Raw genomic sequence first — 24185 nt, 5'->3', positions numbered from 1 at the left:
CCCGTGCCGGCCGCGACCGTCCCGTTCACCGCCATGTACAACCCCGACACAAACCACTTTTGGCCAACATATTGACCCTGTACAAAACAGTATCAGCAGCAGCAGCAGCCCATGGAGAGTCATCACCTTGACAGCGCCCAAGAGAAAGAGCGTGAGGGCCGTGAGGACGCACGATCCCCACAGTGCCTGCTCGCCAGAAAATTGGATGCCTGGCACGAGGTTGACCAAGTACGACAGCAGCGGCACCGCGCCAAACAACATGAACGATCCAAACGTTACTAGACCTACACAGGACGACGTAGGTTGACGCGGATCGACTGCAGACACACGCACCTCCGATGAGCGGGTTCTCGTCCTCGTCGACCGGCATCAGGTTGAGCTCTTCCACCATCATAATGTCAACGAATGCTTCCTTGTACTTGGCCAGCGTGTGGACGACCAGCTTGGCGTCGTGCGTCGGAATCCCCTTCTTCTCGTACAGCTCGACCATTTCGTCCATTTCCCCTGTCCACGATGGCAGTGTCGATCAAGACCTCGAACGGAAATACCTTCAGGAAAGTTGTCAAATTCCCACATTTCGCGGGCGCGTTCGTGGTGGACGAGGTCGATCTCGGCTTGGCTGGACAAGACATCGCCCATCCCCATGGACAGGCCATCCGCGACCAAGTGCGCTAGCCCGAGGATGAGGATCACCGAGTGCGGGAGGCCAGACCCTGCGACGGACGTCACGGTCGCAAACGTCGTGATGATGCCGTCGAGTCCCCCGTACACCGCACTCTTGATATGCCCTCCATTGTCCAAGTGTGCTTCCGATGCGTGGCCGTTCTTGGCGATGTGGATGACACGGGACGCTTCTGCATCGTTGGAGCGGTGTGCTTGTTGAGCTTGATGCATGAGCGCCACGCCGGGCTTCGTCGTGCCGTACGATTGCTGCGTGTTCTTGTGCACCATGTCTTCCGCCGCCGCAAGTTTGATACTGTCCTGGATATTGCATGTCGATCCAGAAATCCGGATAATTATCCGTTGACGACGTTGAAGCGGGGCAATGTAGGTTGTACTCTCTATCGGAGCTTTTGTATGAATGTACGATGTACGGTGTCTTGTATCCGGATGCCGGCGTCAAAAGTCCACGGATTTCGCGGATTTTGCAATTCCACGGCTCGCGATCATGACGAATGGATGGAAGCGAGGACGATGCGGGCATGAAAACGCTGTGGATGGGGTCTCTCGATGCGCTATGTACCATTGACGCTCGCTCAATACTCGTCATTGAAAGCAGCAAGTTCCACATTTGTGCTTGTTGGAATTACAGTCGAACTCCCAACCCGACCATTGCTTGCAATAGCTGCCATATGGGGACGTCCAACGACCACGACATAGCGAACGTGATGCACCCGACCATGGACAACACAGTGAGTACGAGAATAGGGGGGGTGAACGGGGTGAGGATGGCGGCAACCAAGTGGGCCGTCGACGGTAGCGCCGCATGGTCCAAGGCCGCGCACGCCTGTTCCATGTGCACGAGTTTAAAATGGTGCAGCCATCCGTTTTGACAGCTCACGCTGAGCAACCGACCATCGGCTGTCCAATTCAAGTCGTCAAATGCTGCCGCGTCGCGATGTAAACTCTCCACCGCAATTTCCTGCACGAAGCGTCAAGCGCGCGCATCCTGGACCAAGGTACCTTCCAATCGACCATGCGCACGACCTTGATGCATGCGTCCCCGCACGTTGCGACCATGCCGTTGATTTCGTTGTAGCAGATTGCGTGCAACCAGTTGTCGTGGAACTTGGCGCAGTACTGCTCTTGCCCGATCTCGTTCATGTCTACCCATCGAGGCAACAAAGTCCATCTCCCCACGTTTACGACAAAACTTACGCGTGGAAATGACAACGACATACCCGACGGAGAATCCCGCAATGATGTACCCGGCGCCGAACCACCGATAGTCGACAATGTCGCCGTAACGCGCTTGGAATGCTAGCTCCAGCGCGTTATCTTTCTCGTTTAGGTCGTAGAGCAAGATGGTCTCGCGGCCCATGTTAACGCTCACGATGCGCTTCACGCCACTGGACTGCCGCCCTCCAAACTGGATGCCCACGGGTGCCGCCTTGATCTTGACTTGGTCCACGACGGACCCGTCCTTGCCGTAACAGATCGACACCTGCCGATCCTCGCTTCCAAACGCGAACTCGTTCTGGGAGTTCCAATCGCCACACAAAATCTTCTTCTTGTGTTTGCTCAGCGCTGTTCGAACGTTCACACGCTGCTGCGACGGCGCACGCGCTGCCAGGTCGTCCATGTCGTAAAACACCACTTGGCCCTTTGACGTCCCGATGGCCAGTAGCACGCTGTTGTCTTCGCCGCCTGGACATGCATGAGTAATGAATCGCATGGAGGCAAATGTACCTTCCATCGTTGTGCTCTTCCCCTTGTTCCACAGAAGCAGCGTGATCTCCTTCACGCCGACGTCCACGTGCTGCGTCGTCTGCGTTGACGCGGACCACAGCACCAGCACTGACGAATTTGCTTGTGTCACCGCCAAGGTCAGCCCTGCGTTGTCAAGTTGAGTGACCCCCACGCATCACAAGGACAAGTCAAGATCGTACCATGAACTTTGTGGTCACGAGAATTGCTCCATACCACATGTGTGCAGATCGATGGTGACGGCGGTACGATTTGATCCACGAGCTCCCCGCGTCGGTCAAAGATATGCACCACGCGGGAGCTTCCCGTGGACGCGAGGAAGTTTCCAGTCGGATCCCATGCGTACTTGACGGGGCCGACGCCGTGAAGGCGCTGATCCACGCTGAAGTAGACGTGCATGCAAATGTTGGAATGCAGGTGGCTCGGGTTCGAATATTTGATTGGTAGAAAAGAACTGATTTATGTGGTTCGATTCGCTCAAAATTGTTGTGATCTTGCATTTGTTGCTTGATTTTGGCAAGTCTCCCTGAAATAACGAGACTTCATTGGTTTAAAATTCGACAAAAGTTGCCCATCAGTCAAATTTTCTCGTCTATTTTCTCACATTTTATGTCTAGATTTCTATATTCGTTGTCACGGCAATGGCCGCTGCAACGGAAGGTAGAGAAGGCCCATGTGAACGACCACGGCTTCCAGGTCTCGGCGGTGATGGCTGCACCGCTCAATGCAAGTCATGGTGGACCAGTCCAGAGACGCTTCCACAGGGAATCGACACACTTGAATGTCGAGGGACAGCTGCTGCGATCCTTGCACGACGGTCACTCGACATCGGGTCACGTACGCCAGAGCCGTATCCAGCGGCCAGCTGAAGATTTGAACCTCCACGGTGGTGTCTTGGGTCGAGGGCAATGCATACGCGACGTAGTCTCCATGGATGTAACCAGACATATTGGTCATCGTGCTCTCTCCATTTGGAAACGCCCGAAAGATTCGCGGCGAGCCGTCCAGTGTGAAAGTCGACCAAATTGTGTCGTAGAGCGGGACTGGCGACCGAACATGCAAAGCCAGGGGCCCCGTTTCAGTCGTCGTGGCGCCGATATCCATCACGTAGAGCATACTCATCCATCGCAGAACGGTAACCAGCGACAGGTCCGCCGCGCCTTGTCGGGCCACCGTGAGCTGTGTCATGCGGGCGAAGCTCCAAAGACCATCGAGCCCTGTGTTCGAATTGCGACTGGAGCTCTGGAGCAGCTCGTTCGCTTTTCCCTTTCAAAGCCATGAAACGAAGCATGCGACGTGGGAAGTGGTTCATACCAAGTAGACTTCTCGGAGCTGTGCGACAAAGTACTCGACCCCAATCGACTGCGTGAACGAGTCTTGTTCCTCATCGCCGTCCATGTTGGGCCGCGATGGCGTGAGTCGTTGCGCGACGGCGCGGGCAATCTCCGCCACGGAAGTCTGAAACGACGAGGCGAGGCGGTGATTCAGGCGCGTTGCCCACGACTGCATCCAGTGGTTGTACGAGTCGATCAAGGCAGGCTTGTCGAAGAGGAAGGTAGCATAATGCGCAAAATGGCTGCGATGGTCGCTCGATAATGCCATTGTCATGCCGTTCACAATGCATTCCACGACGCTTCCTACCAACCGATCGAATTCGACGTCTTGCCACGTTCCTGGCAAACGTGAGGACATCGCGGACGACTGTCGACCGTACCTGTTGATGGAGGATGGTGTGGATGGGACGACTCGAGCAACCCGGCCAAGATCGACGGCCTCGGCTGTGGGTGGTGGCCAAGGACCAGCTGAATGAAACACTTTTCAATCGCTTGGAAATGCCGGCTGAAAACGAGGATGGGCGAGTCCAGGATGAAGCGAAAGACAGCTCGCAGATCATTCTCCATCGTCCAAGACATGGCATCCCCTGGATTCTGGTCAAGGGTGTTCGTGACCAAGGCGTACCATGCGAGGTTGGATGGAGTGGACGCGTCTGGTGCGGTAGGTTGGCCTGGGCAGCAGCACTCACGTTGAACTCGCCTTCGCACTCGCACACGGCAGTCTTGTCGTCCGTATTTCGATGCTTCTGGCACGTGTAGCACGCCCGCCGGTAGCTCATCACGATGAACGATGGTGATGTAAGCACTCCTTCAACAACCCACGACTTGGCTGACGTGGGGTCGAAGGGTCGGACCACATATGCCTAGCACGTCGACGGGAAGGTCCATGCATTCAAGTGGAAGAGCAAGCCGATTTACCACTAAGTGATGAGGAGATGTCCGATGCGCCTTGGTCGACGTTCCCATCCACCCGTAGTGCCACCCAACATTGTGAACGTGATTGAAGCGAAATGTCGCGACCTAGATCGGGGTCGAGTTACCGCCATACTTTGGTCATGACAAGTGTACTCTTGTGCCGTTGGGTGTCGTGCTAACGGTTGGAGCAGTCTCGCTGGGAATCCATTCACCCTTGACGTTGTCGGAAGTTCGGATGTCCGTGATGCCCTGGATGCGATCGCCGCATTCGTGCACGGGATCGGTGGTGGATTGGAACTTCAAGAAGGCAACCGTTCGAGGGTCAAGTCCGTCCGGGACGGCCACATTCAACGCGATCGACGATGTGCAAAAGTTGGCAAACGAGTGGGTCGGGCAGCAATGGGGAAAGCACCTGCTCGGACACAGCGCTCAAGACGGAGAGCGAATGGACGGCGTCGCGGTGTACCTAATCAACTAAATACACATCGTGCACATGAGGACTTCTCGAGCTGCATCGCAGTCGTCGAACGTACCTTGACGCTGCCTGCGCGGTGGGTTCTGTTCGTTCCATACACACATTACGATGAGCATCCGACCGGCGGTACGACGACCGTGTTACCTGAGGTACTTGGGGTCAAACACAGGACGGCTGCAGTGGCATCCTTCCTTCACAAACTCCATCGTCGCCGGCCGTCTTGATGCGTCCTGGTAAGTCTCCACGAGATGCAGAAGTGATTCGGTCTCGACTGTCCACACCGGAGGGGCGACAATCGCCGCCCGACGTCAATCAACCTTCTGATTTGAACGCCCCTCGACCGATGGGTGCAAACACATGCCCAACCGCATCGAGACCGCATACATGGTGCTATTCAGTCGTCGAGTCGTCGGACCGATGGGTGGCACCGCCGCGGTTGCCTTGCCTCGCATCGTGTGGCCCCTCCATCATAAGATCGGAAGACATGTCCCCCCTCCGACTGCAATTCCTCCACGACACTAAAAAACGAAAACAGCCTGCGTGGTCGGACTGAGATCCACGAACGCACCCACAACCGCGCGTGCTGCGCAGCATGATCTCTGAACGACATAAGGACGTGGGGGGAGCGCGACGGTTTTCTCACGGCATCATGGACTCCCATGATGGCGGTGGCGGTCGTCGCAGACCGCTGGATTGCGTCCAGCTCCCGCAGGTGTACATGGGAGTGCCATGAAATAGTGTGATGTACATACATTTCAAGAGATGAAATCTTAGAATAGTGTATGTTCCCACGCGACGGGATTCTAAGATGTCTCGTCATCGTGTTCGTCGATCGAATCCCACATATTGGACGTGGCGCGTTTCGATCACGTTCGTTTGCACTGATTGGATAATATACGTTTAATATGGTCCTTTCTGCACACTTTCATCCAATCAAGTGGATCATTTCAGCCCTGTGACGTTGGGCCACTCGTATGCGGGAAGGTCAAGGTTACCTGCGGTCGGTCTCAGTGGGTGCCGCGACAGCACATGCAGAGATGGCAGTGCAGACGCACGCTCAAGTCACTGCGCTTGATCATCCTATCGTCATCGCCGTTCCGACGTCACCGTGGGCATGTGTATCCGCGTCGAGCGGGCCGTTGGGACGACTGCGATGACGATGACGACGTCCCGATTGCATGTCGGACGACGCGGCATGCTTCCGCAATGGTTTGTCGAGTCGGTAGGCCACGGCGTGCTTCCGCAACGGCTTGGCGAGTCCCCAATTCGGGGGGGAACGATGCCATTCCATGGAACGGAGCAGGCACCTCTAATCAGCGAAAATTCACTTTTTCGTTCGGCCTGTCCAGATTGTCTTGATTTCAGTATATTTGATGAACGGGGATACAATATCCCATACTACAATGTTTCCGGTCGCATCTTTCTTTGGTGCGTGCCCATGACAGAGTCGACGGCGGTGACGTCGCCACCGGCGCTCGTGTTCGCCAAGGAGGACTGCACGTGCACCGAGCCTCTCTTCAGTCTCAAGTACCTCCGGTAAGGACCACCCGACGGTGCGTGGATTCCGTCGATTCACGCGTCGCTCGTTGTGTTGAGCAGGACTCATCGCGCCGGCAGTCTCAAGGTACGTTGACAAGCGGGCCGACGCGGACGCGTTTGCACTCACATGCGTCTGTTTTAGCTCGTTAGGTATGCATCGTGCACACGTCGTGATGCGCAGGACAACGCTGCGGCGAGTTCCTGGTCGTGATCTGAATGATCGTTCTTTGTCCAGATGCTTCCCGCATTGCTGTCCCGTCCACTCGTTCGGTAACTTTTGCTCGACGTCGATCGACTTGAAGGTCACTGGAGCTTCCAACGACGACGTCGCCTACGTCCACTTCCAGCCCACAACGGATCGCATCCTCGAGGCAAACGATGTCATCGACGCCACACTTGTCGTCAACAACACGCGCTCGATGGAGAACCTCAAAGGCGAGTGGATTCCGTCGGTGTATCGGTACTACCACGAGGTGCAATTCGTTCATCGTCCACACACGATTCGTGACATGCGTCTTCGTGATCCAGGCGCGCAACGAAACGATCTACCACTTCAACCAAAACAATACGTTCGGGTGGCACTACGGGTGGGTTGGCACGTCAACCAAGGCCCATCGGACTTGTCCCCATCGGCTCGTGGTGCGTCGCCGTCGATCTAGCTCGACGAAGCAGCGGGGACCCCACATTGCTGTCCCCTTCGTAGGGCTACATCTTTGCCCACGTCACAATCCACGGCAAACCAATGCTACAAGTGGTGCATGCGACCAAATCCCCGGCATTCATCGTCATGTCGTATCGCCGGGCGTGTTACTTTTGCCAGAAACACCGGACGTCGACGTTCGGAACAAAGCCCCTCGATGGGGATGACGTCAACATGGAAAGCTTACAGTGCGAGTGCGAAGGCGAGTTTAACATCGAGACGCACCACCCCTCCAACACGCTGCCCTGTAATGACCGCCACGACATGAACGCTCCACTTTGTTCTCATCTGCACCTCTAGATCAGTCGAAACAACAACGTAGCAACAGCAGCCTCCCGTCGACGCCCCCGCCGCCCCTCCTCACGCCGTCCGTCCACATTGCCCGGTCGTCAGATATCGAGCGCCAATTGCATATTCTGTACGCATTCGTGTCGCTTCCATCCGTTCACTTCTTTGGCTGCCATCTTCCGGCGCTGGAGTCGCGTGTGGTCAAGAGCATGCTTCAGCCTCTCGGCGTCTCGCTTGGACTCAACGCTTACCAGAAGCGAACGATGGCGTTCCCGACGTTTCTCCGGCCGACGTCACCGTCCCAGGAAACGACTGTCAAGTCCCTCATGTCCGTGCAATCCGTTGCCATCGACCTGCTCCTGTCCCTCTTTACGTTTGAATCGATTCGGCAGTCTTGCGCTGCCTTCGCTGCCGCCACCCCCCACCTCCTCCAACGCGACGCCCTCCATCAAGCATACCAAACATGGCTGGGCAGCATCCATGCTCAACTAACGACACGACTCCTTCCCCTCAACCTCACGATCTCGCAGCTGGTCAATCACGTCCAGGATGCCATGACCCACATCCCTGAGCTCCACGCACTCCACAGATCGGTTCAAAACCAGCAAACCCACCCACTGGACGACTCGCATACGACAAACAATGCGTTCGACTACTTCGTCGCACAGCTGCGCGAAGTGTTTATGGTGTGTTGTATCAAATCTGCAGTTTGATGACGGATCGAGGTTGACTTGGCTCGGCGCAGGCGCAAGAAGCGGGACCGATGCCTGACGTGGCTGGCGCGGCGACATCCATATACAACGGCCAGTTTCTCTTTGACAAGACCGTGTCGCTGGTGTATGCGAACTCGACGCCAGACATGGACATCTCCGTGCCGACCCTTTTGAGGTGGATCACGATGGGCTACGCCTTCACGCTTCACCACACGTCGACCAGCCTCCAAGTAAGCCGTGCATTTGATTGGTATCACGTAAACCACGACGTGGTCTAGATCACGTCGAGTTTGCGACCGTTTGCCACGATCCCGTCCGAGTTTATCCTGGACGCCACGCCCCGGGTCTTTCGGGTGTTTCCGAATGGCGAGAGCAGCATGACAAGCCTCGCTGGCCTTTCCCACGGCGACTACATTGGCCAGCACTCGCCGTCGACGGGCATGGTATCGCTCGACTTTTTGAGCTGGCCAAGCGCCGACTCCGTGACCAAGGTGTCCCGTGTCAGTGTCGTGCTGTCCCCAACCAAATCCGGGCTCATGGCGACCGTGTCGTGGGGCCAGGCCGAGGGAGCTCGAGGAGTCGACTACGCTTCGATGAACGCCCTGCAGCGATATGCCACGTATGCCATGGACAAGGAAGCGCCGGTCGCGAGCTTTCAATTTGGATACAGTCGCGTCAAGTGACGTTAGCGTCGATTCCGTCATGTGTGTCACCCACGTGGTGTCGAATAACGTCACAGTCGACGACGGTGAGATGTTCAGATCCCGCTTCCACACGGCAAAGTCGGAACGTGCCTCGGAACGTTCCGAGCGGCGAAATGCAAAGCAACGGTAGACAGGTCCGCTGCACCCACAACACCCAAGTGCACACCCACCAAAAGATTGCCCCGAGCGCCGCGCACCCGAAACCGACTTCGCGACGTCGGATGTTTACTTGTGTACGGAGGAAAGGTGCAGTTGGCTCGTGGACGCCCATATGGATCGTGGCACAGCTTGTGCCTTTGCCGTCGCTGTCAGTGGACCGGGTGCGCGAACGCCAGAGGTGCACCGCCGTGTGGTGGATTGTCCGTGTCTTTTCATGGTGGAGGAAGAGATTTCACCCGCCCGTCGGCAAGTTGAACGAATCCACGACGATTCCGGAACATGGCGATCGCATACCATATCGCTGTCATGCGTTGTCCGACCTTGGGAAAAACTTGGTCGGCGCCACGTGCTTCAAGCCAGTGCTGCCAGTTTGGTAAAGACGTCCTACTGCCTCCGACACCCCGACGGCGGATTTCACCGCTCGACGGCCGCGTCGTTTTCGACCACGCTTCTCAGAGTCCATTCCATGGAAATTCGAGTCCATTTCGAGAGATATTCTCATACAGTGATCTTTCAACGTTTGCACCCTGGTATAAATTTATACCCCGTGAAAAATAACTTGGTAGGAAGGTCTTGGGGGCGTTTGGACAAGGCAGCATCGGTCTTCTTGTAGTTGCTAACCTGGAAAAGTTTATATTTGAAAAAATGTGCAAATGTTATGAGATCACTGTACATGGATTCGTACAGTATATTATAAGACAGAGGTGGAGCCGCATACACTTCTCCAGAACCTGATACGTTGAAACCGCTCGGAGATATGCTCCATTCAAGCGGCGATTCCACGGGGCATCCCTTGGCCATGGTGAGATGTGTGTTGTAGCGATCTTGTTCTCGACGCTGGCAAGGGTGTGTGGAATGCTGGCGTGACGAGACACCCCGCCGCCCGCAACATCGAGGGCTCGTCCTAAAGCTTGCACCGGTGTGTTCAGACTGTGCCACACGACGGAATTCGCAATGTCCGTAAGAACGCGCAAATGGCCACGACCGACGGCGGAACTCGCGAATGCAGTCAACGGCCGGAACTCGTCGAAACGAAGGTGCTTGCATCGACATGACCGGCCGACATGTCCACGTTTCTGGTTTTAAGGCGATTGACTGGAAGAGAGCCCGCATCGACGACGTTTGGCGTCTGGATGTCAAGAAACTTGCCGCCCGTGCTGTCCTTCGACATCTCTCGGCACTTTGACCTGGACTTGCGTCGATCCGACACACATACCGCAGCACGGGCAACACTCGGGACTTGTGCCGCGCGCACGAGTTGGACATACCTCCCGGTAACAAAGGCGAAATAATTCAGATCAACAATCATCCACGATGTGAAACGTGGCCACGACGGCCGGCGTCAGCAACTTCCCGTCCTGGGGACCGGTCGGGAAATGTCGTGTTGTCGAATGCGTTATCTCGGGCGGCGACGCGCAAGTGGCTCTTCAGACGCGATCCAATGCATGCATGACGTTCAACAGATCGTCGTTTCCGACTCTGTCATGTTATCGTCACCACGGGCATCCGAATCATCCGCGACGAAAGTTTGATTGTCGATCAAGCGTCCGTGCGTCATCGTTCGTGTCAAGAACACACGAGGATGGCCAGAGGCACGTTCGCGCCGTCCACTCCAACGCCGGTTCGTTTCGACGTGTGATGGCAGCCACGAATGCCTTTCCAAGACAACGCACGAAAGATAGCCATGCCAGGGAATACAAGCTGTTTGTGTCTCCAGGGAAGGCCATTCAACGGGAGGTAGGCATGGCTCCAAGTTGTGTGTCGCTTCTACATCGTTGCATTCAAAAAATCTACCCATGTTTCAGATGTGCCCCCTATGTGGTCTGGTCGCTCGTCGGCGCGGCGGCCGCAGAGTGTGATGCGATTCGCATGTTGGTCAAAGTCGGAACGCTTGCGTGGACGTATTCGCTGCAAATGTCGTCGACAGGTTTACTGCTGTGGCAGTCGAATTCGGCCGTGCGCTTTGCGGGAAGTGGGCAGCGCCGTCAATGGGAATATGTATTCTCTCTGGATCGGCGCGCTGGTCATATTTGGAACCGTCGAGGTAGGCGGCGGACGCAAGTCGCCTCGCTTCGAGCATCTCGACCGTCCAACGGCATCCCCGTGCCAACAGGACTGCCTCCGCGCCACTCGTCCGACATGCTCTCGACACCTGTTAGGCATCGACCCACGGACTTGCCATGCGCCAACAGGAAAGCGCGGAGGTATGGAGTGTAGGAAATGCCGCAGCCGTGATGGATTCACACAAACGTGAACAACTGAATGAATCCGACGGCATGACGTCGTGCGATATATGGATGGATCGACTTGGTCCTTCCCTTGTCAAAGCACGGGATAGTATGATCGAATGGGGGGTATATTTCGGCCGCTGGACGTGTGATGGATTTCGTTCGACGTTCGTGCATGTGGCCTCTGTCCAAACGATTCACACATGCAAGGAAGGTAGGAATACTCTATCGCAAGTGGTTGGAAGCCCCCGCAGAGCGATGGTGGTCCAGTGGAGGAATAGGACCACGATAGAGATTTCGACAGCGTCCACATGGGCATCCCGTCGGCGGCGGGGGAATTGGGACGGTTCGTCGCCGCCGCGTGCTTCCCACCTCCCAATCTTTCCAGCCTGGTGGCGTTGAATAAACGCGTCCTGTTTCGACAAACGAAGAGAGCGTCGAGTCGGGCGTTTGGGCGATCACTCGTCCTTCCCGCGTGAAAGATTTGGCTCGCATGTTTCCATGCCGGCCAGGCTGCGGTGTGCCATCACACGAGCAATTGAGCCGATGTCACAAGATTCAGGCGCATGATACCAACGAGCTGGGGGCAGGGGCGGCGACGATCTCTTCGCTCCACAGCCTCTTGGTTGTGTCACGAGATGCACGAAATCGAGCCCTGTCGCGCACATGACATGGTTGAAAACCTCAGCGGCGGCATCCAATCCAGCACGGAGACGGTCGAACGAACGCCATACCGTCGAAGTTGCTCACTCCCAAGTAGTACTACCTCTGAGGGAAGATGGTTATGCCGCTGCCCGACGTTTCCGCGCCACATGGAGGTGCCATTGTGCATGAGCCCGACGACGTTGGCCATGCGACGAGAAGAAGTACGATTCCAACGTGTATAGCTGCACCGACCACCGCAGACTGCCCAGGTCGTGCGTGGCTCGTCAGCATGGCGCCCAGCTACACCAGGTAGCAGGGCGCCGGGACGCTGTCATGCGAGAAGTTGAAGTGTCCGTGATGCACGCGGGGCTTATTGTTCGACGTCGCGCGGCGATCTCGCTCGACGATACCATACGCACCTTTGGACAGGCACGTGTTTGTTGAGTTCACCCGTCCTCCTCTCCGGCGAGGTTCGCTCGGAGTGGGATGTGCAAGCGAACCCAGACAGCCTTCCACATCGCCGTGTCCATCGGGACAGGGCAGATTCGTCAACTGCATACACGAGCGTCGAGAAAGGTCGCGGGTCCGTTTCGCAGCGGACCCAAGCTGGTGTGCATGAGCCATGCGCGAAAGGAATGAGCTGCATCCCGATCGATGTCCGTCGAGGCTGCCATAATATCGCTGAACCCATCGCGACGAGCGTCTGGGCAGGTGGTGTCAAAGTCGCGTCTGGCCAACCCAAAGGACGACGACATTCGAACAGGCAACATGCAACCCGACGTCGCGCACTAGTGTCGTCCTCTGCGGGGTTTTTTGCCACCGCGATCGTTTGCTGCTGCCGTGCTTGGCTTTCCAGCCGCTCTCAAGCGGCGCTGGGACGTTCCATTTCATATCCGTGGGGCCATTGTATGATGTCAAAGCAAGGTGTCGATTTGAAGCAGAATTGCCCACAGTGGGCAAAATTCGCATCCGCGTTTTCTGCACGGCGCTGCGCATGCGAGTGGTATCGCCTGCTCGCGTTGCCTGGACCAACAAACAGCACAAAGTGATCCCGCGGGGTACGAACAACTGCATCAAGAAGACCGGGGTGAAAGCCAACGCCCCTGTAAAAGTTTTTAAGCACGAATTTTCACCACGCCTCCGCCGGACAAGTTGGAATTCGAAAGGCACCAGGTCCAAGCGCGTCGTCCTGTCGATGCAACAGTGAATCGGCACACCTCCACGAACCACGTCAGGCACTCTACACATGGAATTGCTGCGCAAACGACATGCCATGCTACCCCGTCTGCATGCCCCGATGCCACACTTTCGTGCTCGTGAGTGTGTAGAGCAGTGGCGTGACCAGGGAAATCCACCCCCCCCAGCAACAAAATCTACAAAGCAACCGCGACACTGCCTACTCGACAATTCTCTTCAACGTCGACGTGTTCAAGTAGTATGTAGTCGAGTGCGCATTTCATTGTTGAAAAGGTTTGCGGACCGATTGCACGGCCTCACACAGTCCAACGTCCTCCTCACTCGGCTCAATTCGTTTTTTCAAACCGTCCACTGGTCGGTGGTTTCCCTGACCATGTTGTTGTATCTGACCGGCTCCCGATTTTCCAAAAATCCACGAAATACTATGGCTGGCGCGAATTTGAACGATTCGCGAGGCACACGACGTTGTTCCTGTAAGAGGGAAGCGGACAAACAGAGGGCCACGTATGGCCAAGAAGTGCTTTGGATCATGGACGGCCTCCATCGTTTTTGAGCGGTTCGTCGCGGCAGTTTGTGCGAGCTACGGATGGACGACTTGTGGAGCCCCCGCTGGTTCATGAGGCCGACTTCAAAACACGGTTGGGCGCAGAAGCGAGGCGGCACACTCGACGGCGGTCGCGTGGTGCTGGCGGCCAAAAATTCAGTTCATATCGACAAGATCCAAGTGGGTTCTGCATGGCGATTGAAAATGTAAATATGTTTGGTTTCGTTGCGACAACTTCATCACAATCAGAGAGGGGGGAACAAGTGCATTGAGTGTCGCGAGCCATGGGGGTGGCGTTGGCTAGGGGAGCAAGTTCTGCACTGGCAAGGATCGCTGGGTGCCAGGGCACTGAACGACAACTCGGTGTCGGATTCACGCGAAATCACCGCGTGGGGCGAGCGCCACATTCGACTCGTTCATTGCTTCCACGCTTGGTTGATGCGTGTTTGGGCCTTTGCTATATGCTGAACGCTGCATCCACAAGACGGCGTGATCGCGTTCTGCAATAGAAAATGCAAAGGGTGGCTCGAGCTTGATGGCAGCGTTGTCGTACGGACGACTTTGTTGGACTCGTGCCGCTGGCTCGAGCTAGTTAGGAGCAACCTGCGATTTTTCATGGCGTTGAGTGAATGAATGGACTGTTCCAGGATGAGCTTCCGACGAATGCTTGCCTTGGGAATTACTGCTCAAAACGTCGTCAACACCTCACACCCCATGGTCGCAGCGATGCAGCACTGCAAGAGTAGATTGGTCGGGTCGGTGCCTCGTCTGTGCTTGACCCTCTCGGTGACATAACTAGGGTGCACCGATATAGTCGGCCCCCTTGTGCAATGCTGTGCACGATCTTGGGCAGTCGAACGCGTCGTCGGTGTTGGCCGCATCACTAAATGTACTTGTGCAACTGGAATGGTCGTCTTGGTCGAATCTGGCTTCAAAGCCGAGTGGGTGAAAGGCAGGGAACCCTCGACAGTGTTCACGAAACCCCATCCACATGACCGTGAAAATATGGGAGACTTTGCAGGAGGGGGCGACCAGACTTCCACTCTCGTATCGATTGTCGTCGATCTGCTTCGGTTCAACATCTCGATCCACTTCTCCTTGTGCGAGCCGTCCAGTTCGCCCCCCTTCGGTCATTGTTTTCTTGGCAATCCTGTCCACCGCAGAGTCACCGAAGCTGCGGTAAACTTTCGTTTGCTCAAGTTCTGGCAATGGAGGGCGAATCACTCATGGACGTCGACGAGCTGTCGCTGCAAGTCCCCCAGTTCCAGGGCTCGCCGATGGACGAACAGGTTCACTTGCAAGCATACACCCCCTTCCTTCTTATAGCCGTCCATGGATGGGTGGAGCGCTGACGTCCACACTCCCTGACATGGTGCGAGCCACCAGTTGTGGCCTCAAACGCACGAGGCCGGCGACATCACTTTCTTGTTTGTGAGGTATACCCACAGGCACTGCGAGAAAGGCAGCCAAGACAGCCTTCCGCCCACGTCGTCGCACTCGCCATTCCCCGACAACTCGCCCAGTGTTCCGATTCGTTTCAACTTCGTCATCTGTTGTCCGATTTCCGCGAGGGGAACCATAGGTCACAATGGTGAGATGTATGCCTGGCGTGACATTTCTTTGGTCCAGTGACGTCTCGTTACGACGGGGACTCATGGACCTCCATGACGGCATTCCCCCTCGATGCGACAAAACGGCGTCGTTGCCCTCTCCTTGACGCCTCGTCGGTCTGTGGAATCGCCGTTGCTACTTGTCCGCTGGGCACCAAGTTCACAGGTGTAAACAAGATGGCCTTCATAGCAGTCCTGATCCTTCGTTCAAACATGAAATTAGCACGCCCGAAAGGTCTATCGCGAAACAGCTAGTCTGGACCACGCATCGCTTGTCGAGTGGCTCTCCGCCCCACAACTGCTGCCCTTGCCCCGACACGACGATAGATGCATCGTTGTTTTGAATCCGTGATGTGCCCCAGCAGCCGTCGAAAGCATTCCGTCGACGTCAACTGTAGCCAACTCAATCAGGCGATCGAAAGTTCCACGTGGGATGCATTGAAAATTTTTGTCCAAGCGACAAATCCACCGAGGATGGCACGAAGGACCTGACGCCCTCACAAACGCAACCGTACCCCTCGTGTTTGGAAACCACGTTGACGGGGCCATCAACCGCGATGCCTTGGCACGCTTCGGACCACACAGCCGAAAAGCACTTCAGTTGGTGCAGCCTGAGGCAGCGGTGGCAACGAAATTTGTTGGGAAATCCAAACAGGTCTCGCGGGTTGAAAAAAACATCGACAGAACAAACAGCACCGTCGTCGGCTCCGCGAATTTTGCATCCATTCAGGCGAAATGAACTCAACATCAAACGCGACCGCTCCATCGCCCTATTAATGTCACGCGTCGCCGTGTGAGTTTACCGCATATTCTGAAGCCCATCGTTGGGCACGTGGTGGCCAGCAGCATCCTACGTTTAATTTTTGAGATTTCAAGCCCTTGGCCACACAAGTGGGGAAGTTAATTTTGGTGCGATGGAGATCGCATGTGTACGGGTGGTTTCCTGTGGCCTGTGGTCTTTCTCCGTTGCAACGCCCGCACCACGAGTCGTCGCGTATTCGTCATGGGGGTGGGCATCACGCAAGAAGCATGCCCCTGCACGAAATCCGCGATATCCATCATGACGCTCGCGCCACTACGTGCTCTTGCAACGACTCGCCAGTATTCTTTCACAAACCGTGCCATGCACCCCCAAGCTCTCTAGTATGTACATTTAATCAGTGTGGATCGAGCGCAAAGATGGATGGCCGAGCCTACCTCGTTGAACTCGCATTCTCGACCTTGTAGACGTTGTTTCCCTCGTAATAATTTTTCCTCGTTCGCATCGATATCTTGTGGATGCCGACGACTGGCGACGCGGGTGAGTTGGAGCTTGGATAACGTGGCACTCCGCCGAATACATGAGCTTTCAAGTTGACCATCTCGTTCAAACTCGAGGGTTGTAGTAGCCATCCACTCGATCTTGGCTAGTCGGCTCGCGCAATGAATACGAAATGCAGTTTGTCCTTTGGGAAATTTTGCTCGAATTTGTCGGCCAGTGCAGTGAAATCCCAACACAATCGATGCGGCAATGCGGCGATCTTCTACTGACCGGGAACACGAAGGCCCATTTTTTTCTCATGTCCAAATGCAGCCAGTGCGCAAGCGTCCTAGCCCTTGGCGAAATGATGGGTTCATGACCAACCGACCGCTCGCACGAAAAAATCGCACTGGCTGCTTTCAACGCAACCACATTGCAACATGCCAACTTGGGCAAGTGGAAGCATGCATCCACCATTCGATCCGACAATGCAAAAAAATCTGAACCGCGATGACAACAACGTCGATGCTCATTTGGTGAAAATGCCGTCGTCGGTACCTCAAGTCGCATGATGCGATGTGCGCGATGGAGAGGTCAACGTCATGCGTGGATCCTTTCGTTGTGGACGATGTCGACGCTGCCGTCGTGCGTTCAATCAACTGCTGCACATTTGCAAATGGACGCCACATTCAAATAGAACCTCGCGGGGCACGTGCTGCAGCTTGTGTTCGCTCCATGACGTTGCCCAGGCAGACTTGTGTGCATACTGCATACTTTATCGGACATTTTTCAAGCGAAATCAGGTATCATGGACACGTGACATGGAGTTGTCGACGTGGAGTTTTTCGACCAGCGCGTGGCGCTTTTCCAGGGGGGATGGTTTCCACGAGCGTCGTGGATTTTTGTACGTTTTCAAACATACGTGTATCGTCCGACGAAATTTGCAGCGGCGCCACCCAACCGCATCGAAAGACGATGCGGCGCCGTCACAAAAGATCTCCCGTACCATGTCGCCGTGCCTAGCATGTACGACGAGATCACTCGACAGGAGAGAGTCCAACGTGTGTGATTTCTCGGACGGACACAATGCGGTGTTCGGCGGACTGTCCTCGTTTTGACGTCGACGGCGCCCGGCAGCACTCTTTCCTCGAGACGCCGCACCATGTCGAGCGCAACGACAAAAAGCCCGCTGTCGCAAACCTCTATCCGATCGATACATTGGTAGGCTGGTTGGAGACCTGAGGACGACGACATGCCGCCCGACACAGCTATGATCCGGTCGTGGCATGGCTCGATCTTGACGTTCGTTCAAATCTCACGAGCCCCCCACCCAGAGAAAACACGATCGGGCCATGCACATGGAAGCTTCATTTGAACCAGAATGCAATGCCACTGCCAGGCGAAAATGGCCAGTCAAGTTCCACCGTTCTAGTCCTTCCTACTCCATTCCAAAGATTTACTGGATGGTCGACCGTGTAACGCTGACGTATCAACTGGAATCTCACCTCGATGCAGCCGAGCTGTGTCGACTCGGCAGCTATTTCGACGGCGAGTGCATTCCCCACGCAAGGGTTCCACGATGGCCGACTCGTCCCGGGGCAACCCCGCTCGTGCTAGGACGATTCGTGCAGCAGCCCAACACGACAGTTCCAACATGGTGTTGGCACGAATCGTTTCCAATCTTTCCCGAACGTCAACACGCGGCAAGTTCGGCGGCTCCCAGTCAAGCATTTGCCGACCACAAATCCATCGGCCCCATCGTCGCCTAATCTGAATTAGCTCGTCGCCAACGTCAGAAACTCACCGCGTGGGACGCATGACGTGACTGGTGACAAGGGCAAAGTAGGTGTGCGTGGGTGGTGGGGGGGGATGGGGCTGTCGCGTTTCGTGGGTTGATTTTTTTTCGACGTGATGGGGTTTGATTGGCGTGTTGGCCATTTCGGCATATATCGCCAACGTCCCCGTGGTGGTGGCGACTTCCTCGCTGCACAATGGTCATGCTCGCGTTCACCAAGACCAACTGCACGACGCACGACCACAACGCCCTCTTCAGCCACAAGTACCTCAGGTACATGCCGATCTCGAAACGGACTCGCGGCATTTTGACATGGCGTTGGGTTGTAGAACGCATCGATCCGGCAGCCTCAAGGTAAACGATTCACCGTCCGTCCTGCCCACGACGACGACGCGTGAGACTCATGCCGCGCCTCTCTCTCTCTCTTTGTAGCTTATTCGGTACTCCATCGCACAGTCCGTGCCAAGCCAACGGGCAAGGTGATGTGTGTGTGTGTGTGTGTGTGCTGCATAGGTGCTTTCCGCATTGTTGTCCGACCCATTCGTACGGCACGTTTTGCTCGACATCGATTGATCTGAAGCTGGTCGGAGTCAATACGCTGCTGCAAACGAACTTGTTGGCGTTCGCGCGGTTCCAGGAGGCCCACACGAGGGTGTTTGAGGCCGGGGATGTGTTTGATGCTCAGCTCATCCTGGGCAGCTGCCGGTCGATCCAAAACCCTAAAGGGGACTGGATGCCGAGCCAGATTTCGTACCACAACGAGGTACTGTCCGCGCTTCACACACACACACCGAACCGTGTTTGATGCGGTCGTTCCAACGGGTGCTGCATCTCGACGTATAGAGTACACACGTCATGGTGTTCCAGCTGAACCACAACAATAGTTTGGGATGGCACTACGGGTGGGTCGGGTCCTCGAACCAGGTGCACCGAGCTTGTTTGCATCATCTCGTGGTACGGCAGGTCGCTTTCCCGTGGTCACTGAGTTCTCTTGCGTGTGGTTGGCAGGGCTATGTCGTCGAGTACGCTGGTGGTGATACCACCAAGTTCCGCGTCGTCCAGTCGACGGCATCCCCGCCGTTCATCGTCATGTCGTATCGGCGCGCGTGCTACGTGTGCCAGAAGCATCGCCCGCAGCATGACCGGACGCCGCCTCCCTCGTCCGACTGTGCCTGCGAAGGCGAGTTCAACAATAAGCGGCAGCAGCATGTCATCCATACGTCCATGCGTACGCGAAAAAGTCGACCGGTATCAGGGACGACGTGATCTGAAGCGTTTGGTAGATGTGTCTGGTTCGGCAAGGGCGGACGGGCCGTTGGACGAGCCGACCGCGATGGAGCGCCACCTGAGTGTCTTCATCGCGTTTGTCTCGGTCCCGTCCATCCATTTCTTCTCGGCGCAATTGCCGACCCTGAACGATCGCCTGGTGGACGGGCTGCTGCAGCCGATGGCAGCGGCGCTGGGATTGCCTCCCGACCGCACACGAGCGTTGAGTGTGCCGACAACAACGATTCGACCGGTCGCGGCCGAGTCGACGATTACCTCAAACCTCGCGTCTCTCATCTCGTTTTGCTTTGACCTGGTACGTCCTCGCCGCGTCGAGGTCTTGGTCGTCGATAACAGTCTGACACATTTCAGGCGCTGTCAACACTCACGTTCGAGTCGTTGCAACAGCACGCCTCGTTCTTTTCCGACAATGCGATCCACCTGTTGGACCGAGACACTCTCCATCAAGCATTTCTCGAGTGGATCCAGCGCACGCATCACGTTTTATCGACGCGGCTCGCGCCCGTCGGCATGACCATGGCCCAACTTACTCAAACGATTTTGCAAACAGCGACCCACGTGCGCGAGCTGCACTCGCTCGAGCGACACATCAAGGGACTGAACGACGCGGCCGCCTCCGACCAAAATTCGCCCGGGTTCGACTACTTTGTCGCTCAGCTTCGAGAAGTCTACATGGTGGTGACGAACGCCCCGCCTTCCCCAGTCGACTCGTCTTGACCACCGACGTAGGCTGGCAACGCAGCTTCCATCCCATGCGCCGTCGTGGCAGCTTCGTCCAAATTTGACGGGCGATGGATGTACCATACCACAGTAACGGTCGTGTACGGGGCGGCCACGTCCCCCGAGTTGGATTTTTCGTTGGCCACATTCCTGCGATGCCTCACGATGGGGTATTCGTTTCAGGTGCGGCTGGTCGACGACCACGTCTTGCAGGTACCTACGTCGTTTTCGAGCCAAAAAACATCGGCATGACCGAACGCGGTGCAGATCAAGTCCGACTTGATGGCGTATAACACGATGTGGTCTGAATTCATCCTGGACTCGACGCCGAGGGTGTTTCGAGTGTTCCCGAACGGCGAAAGCAGCATGACCCAGCTCTCCGGCTTGCTCCACGGCGACTACATTGGTCGAAAGCTGGGTGAAGATATCGTTTGCGTCGACGTGTTCAGCTGGCCATGGGCTCAACAAACAAACATCAGCCGTGTCACAGTCATGCTGCAGCTCGCGCCAGACCAGTCGGCGCTGACTGTGTCGTTGGCAGTCGGAACAGCGGCCCTGTCCAGCGCCTCCGACGACGCCCTTGTCGACTTTGCAACGCTCTCCGCTACCGAGCGATATGCCAGCTATAACACGGACAAAGAAGTAGCGAGTGCAAATGTGTGCTTTCGATACGCCCCATGCAAATAAAAAGACTCGTTAAGGCGTTGTGAAGACAGCAGATGCCGCCAGTGAATACCACTCGACTTTTTTCGTTCGTTGCCTTGGTTCTTCCACACGTTCGTGATGATCTTGACGCAACTTCGCTACAGTGCTCTCGTTTGTCGATGGTTCCTGGCTCGCACGACCCCAATCCACGTAGGTCGTATCCCCCCGCCTGAAAGCTCATTGGGCTTGCATTTGTTAGTGATTTGCCACCACACACACGGTTGTGTACTGCTCGTGGCTACCTGCTATCGCAGTATGTTTCACAATCCATTGAAATCGCAGATATTTTGCAGTCGCATGGCCCCCCGTCCAGCAGGGCGTCGGACCATCCATGCAATCACGTCAGGATTTGTCGACAAGTCGCGACCCCAGCGATACGAGATGCAGCGATGGATGGACGCATCGAGTCCCTCCCTGTGCATGGAGGAGATACGTCTTCTGTGCGGAAACCGATTGCGCCAGCGGGAATTGTGTCCATGCTATCCATCTAGTCCGATTCAATGTTGGTGCTGTAGGACAAGCCAAGCTGAAAGACGAAGGCGAGGAAGATATGTTGAAACCGTGATGGATGGCACACCACAAATGCTCCAAGTCCAAAACTAGGTAGGTGTGCAAGAATTGGTTTCAAATTTGTGCCGGACTGGTGCTGTCTAAATTCCACTTGAGCGACGACGAGCTATCAACTGCATGGCGTGGGTAGAGTTGCAATCGTAAGCACGTAAACTCGGACGGGTCCTTCCCAGTAGAAATGCGACGTCAGGATTCATGTGCACATCGAGACCATCCGTGCGAAATCTATTTGGGGTACGTGGCGTCCTTGGAGTTGCGATGGGTAGGATTTTCACTCGTTGCATCACCACCACAGTTCATTTCGTGGACACAACCAACGCAGGAACGCATTTCCACTTTGAATTCTGTCACTGCGACCTGTTGGGGTATTTCAGTTGAGTGTTGTCAAGGGGGAAAAAACCAATCTCAACGTTGGCTTATTAGTATTTGATGCTATGTACCTGAGCATTTCGTAGGCAAGAATGCAACTCGAACGTCGCCAGCGTCTTCCTGGACGGGTGCGGGCTCCTAGCCACCTTTGTGTTGCGGACGTGTCCATCACGTCCTCGTGGGAGCACATGCAAGTCGTCCTTGTCGACGAGTATTCCTTGAGATGCATGGTCATGGAGAGGCGGTAGGCTGTCGTTGCATTGTGGTTGAGGGTCGGCAAACGATCTGAACGTGGTCGAGAGCTATGCAGGTTGCAATGTCTTTGCCTAGGTCGTGGAGGTTCGATATCGAACTATCTCCGTTCGGAACGCGGCACACCCGCGGAGACGCCAACTAGGACCAACTCGAACGGCAACGTCGGCGACAAGGACAGCTCGGATGGAATTTTACAAAGAGGCAAAAACCGTTGTGGGTCACATGGCATTACCAGCAATTGTCGAGGTGGAATTGATGTGCGAGTTGAGAGGGTTTCATGGGTAAAGGTTTTGGGATGCCCTGGCCTAGAGTGCCGCAATAGCCCAAGGTCGGCCCTTGCGACCGAGTGACCAAGGACAAGTCATTATACAACGTGGATGTCGATGTCGTGACCCAGCTGCCTTTGTACGAATGAGCGACTGGTGGCGCTCGGGACGCATGGTATTTATTCGACGTGGCGGCGTATTTCGTGGGGCACAGCGAAAGTTTTCACATTTCAAGGCTTCATTACGATGTCGCGCTTGGATTGTCACGCGGTGTGATGATACACAGCGAAGGACGATAAAACGATACCACACGTACGTCTCGACTGTGTGCCATGAACTTGTACTCAAACCACGGCGTCGCGCCGCTCAGTTGCCGTGTGCGGGTATGTACATGTCGAACGACTTCGAGGGACATTTCCAACGCAAACTACGTGGCCATCCGCGACTAGTTGGCTCAGCAATTGCGCCAACGACACTGACGCCGGATTCCCCCACAGCCGTCGCAACCTTGGAGAGTATTTGAGCAAGCCACGCAGTGTCTCGATTGCCGACTGCACCTCGATCGAGCAAGTCCAACGCCGCCTTGGCAACTACCATTGCATGCACCACTGGTACAGCTAACACCTGTGAATACGTCAAGCACCCAGCATCGACGCAGTAAATATGCACATTCGATGCAATCGATAATAGACAATAGGAGGATTTCGCACCACTGGAAGCTGTCGACCAAAACGCGCCATCGGCTCCGTTGCTGTGGCACTCTTCACATGTACCCATTCGGTTGGAAACAAGACAAAAGGATCGACGTTGTGTGCAGCACAGGTCGTGCGAATGACTGTATGAAGCACAGCATGCGTGGACCATGCCGCAGCAAATGGCCTGGAGGTCGTGGAGGAAAGGAAACTCAACTGGGCTACCATCGCCTCGGGTGATAAACTTGGTGCTGGGCGGTACGCTGCCAGAATTGCGAGAAGGGGGCTATATGAAGTAAGTTCCGTAATCGATTTTTGGCGCTTCCAAAATCACGGCAGCGACGACATGGTGGCGGAAGGAAATACTCACGAAAGACGGGCGGTCTGGCGTACTTGAGAACGTCAAGGTTATTCCCTGTTGGAGATGTCCTCGACATCGGACGACTTTTTGGCAATTTGCACACGCTCGTCCATACGACGACACGATAAATCGTGGCGACGGCAGACAGCCATCTATTTGTGGTGCAGTGGGGCAGAACGTATCGCCCTGTAGAGTGTATGGATGCAGTTGTATGGGAGGAAATTCAAACGATTCTTCACGTAGTGCGGAGATGGATTGGCCGTCCCAATCCATCCGTGCTTTGATCCAAGGCAGTTCTTCTGGTTGAAATGGTGTTCTGTCTCATTCTTGAGTTCTGGACATGAGCATGACAATGGGTATGACAAGTACACCGCTTTTGTAGGGTACTGGGTGCACACAGAAAGAACGAGCAGCTGCGACCTCTGAATAAACGAGAAGAGACTTGGC

The 24185-nt window shown here is 55.5% G+C and overlaps 5 protein-coding genes across 9 annotated transcripts in view; 2 read left to right on the top strand and 3 right to left on the bottom strand.

Annotated features, from left to right (window-relative positions):
- H310_04314 (hypothetical protein) overlaps positions 1–951 on the bottom strand; it is a gene marked incomplete at both ends in the record, with an annotated part of 1878 nt that extends 927 nt beyond the window's left edge. Inside the window, 3 exons of the mRNA XM_008868621.1 lie at positions 69–284; positions 334–504; positions 549–951. Coding sequence (XP_008866843.1) covers positions 69–284; positions 334–504; positions 549–951 — 790 coding nt within the window. The remainder of the gene's footprint in view (positions 1–68; positions 285–333; positions 505–548) is intronic.
- Positions 952–1228: 277 nt separating this feature from the next.
- On the bottom strand, positions 1229–2827 carry H310_04313 (hypothetical protein; the record flags this gene model as incomplete). 4 transcript variants are annotated; one of them, XM_008868619.1, is made up of 6 exons in its annotated part: positions 1229–1507; positions 1562–1642; positions 1684–1826; positions 1879–2367; positions 2410–2553; positions 2610–2827. In XM_008868619.1, coding segments are annotated over 6 exons (1276 nt in total), but the record flags the coding sequence as incomplete, so codon positions are not given. The 4 variants fall into 4 exon arrangements, with proteins under 4 accessions (XP_008866841.1, XP_008866840.1, XP_008866839.1 ...); XM_008868618.1 differs by having other exon boundaries at positions 1576–1642; XM_008868617.1 differs by having other exon boundaries at positions 1229–1642.
- Positions 2828–2999: 172 nt separating this feature from the next.
- On the bottom strand, positions 3000–5410 carry H310_04312 (hypothetical protein). The gene is made up of 9 exons (XM_008868616.1): positions 5296–5410; positions 5210–5234; positions 5143–5150; positions 4830–5088; positions 4680–4781; positions 4387–4624; positions 4142–4348; positions 3742–4100; positions 3000–3693 (listed from the first exon to the last, which is right to left on the bottom strand). The coding sequence occupies exons 1-9, from the start codon at positions 5355–5357 to the stop codon at positions 3061–3063; spliced, it is 1893 nt and encodes a 630-aa protein (XP_008866838.1). The 5' UTR covers positions 5358–5410; the 3' UTR covers positions 3000–3060.
- A 1165-nt stretch (positions 5411–6575) lies between these two features.
- On the top strand, positions 6576–9151 carry H310_04311 (hypothetical protein). The gene is made up of 9 exons (XM_008868615.1): positions 6576–6687; positions 6751–6775; positions 6833–6840; positions 6926–7163; positions 7219–7329; positions 7394–7637; positions 7691–8364; positions 8424–8621; positions 8670–9151. Exons 1-9 carry the CDS (start codon positions 6590–6592, stop codon positions 9072–9074), a joined length of 2001 nt encoding a protein of 666 aa, XP_008866837.1. The 5' UTR covers positions 6576–6589; the 3' UTR covers positions 9075–9151.
- Positions 9152–18668: 9517 nt separating this feature from the next.
- H310_04310 lies at positions 18669–21271 on the top strand. Of its 2 annotated transcripts, XM_008868613.1 has the most exons (10): positions 18669–18786; positions 18843–18867; positions 18946–18953; positions 19027–19276; positions 19357–19467; positions 19522–19741; positions 19797–20095; positions 20152–20475; positions 20530–20733; positions 20788–21259. In XM_008868613.1, exons 1-10 carry the CDS (start codon positions 18710–18712, stop codon positions 21205–21207), a joined length of 1938 nt encoding a protein of 645 aa, XP_008866835.1. In that variant the 5' UTR covers positions 18669–18709; the 3' UTR covers positions 21208–21259. The 2 variants fall into 2 exon arrangements, with proteins under 2 accessions (XP_008866835.1, XP_008866836.1); XM_008868614.1 differs by having other exon boundaries at positions 18946–19276; positions 20788–21271.
- Positions 21272–24185: the final 2914 nt, after the last annotated feature.

Source organism: Aphanomyces invadans (assembly GCF_000520115.1).
Source record: "Aphanomyces invadans strain NJM9701 unplaced genomic scaffold supercont1.7, whole genome shotgun sequence".
NCBI classification, from domain to species: Eukaryota; Oomycota; class Saprolegniomycetes; order Saprolegniales; family Verrucalvaceae; genus Aphanomyces; species Aphanomyces invadans.
This window is presented reverse-complemented; position numbering and strand designations above follow the sequence as displayed.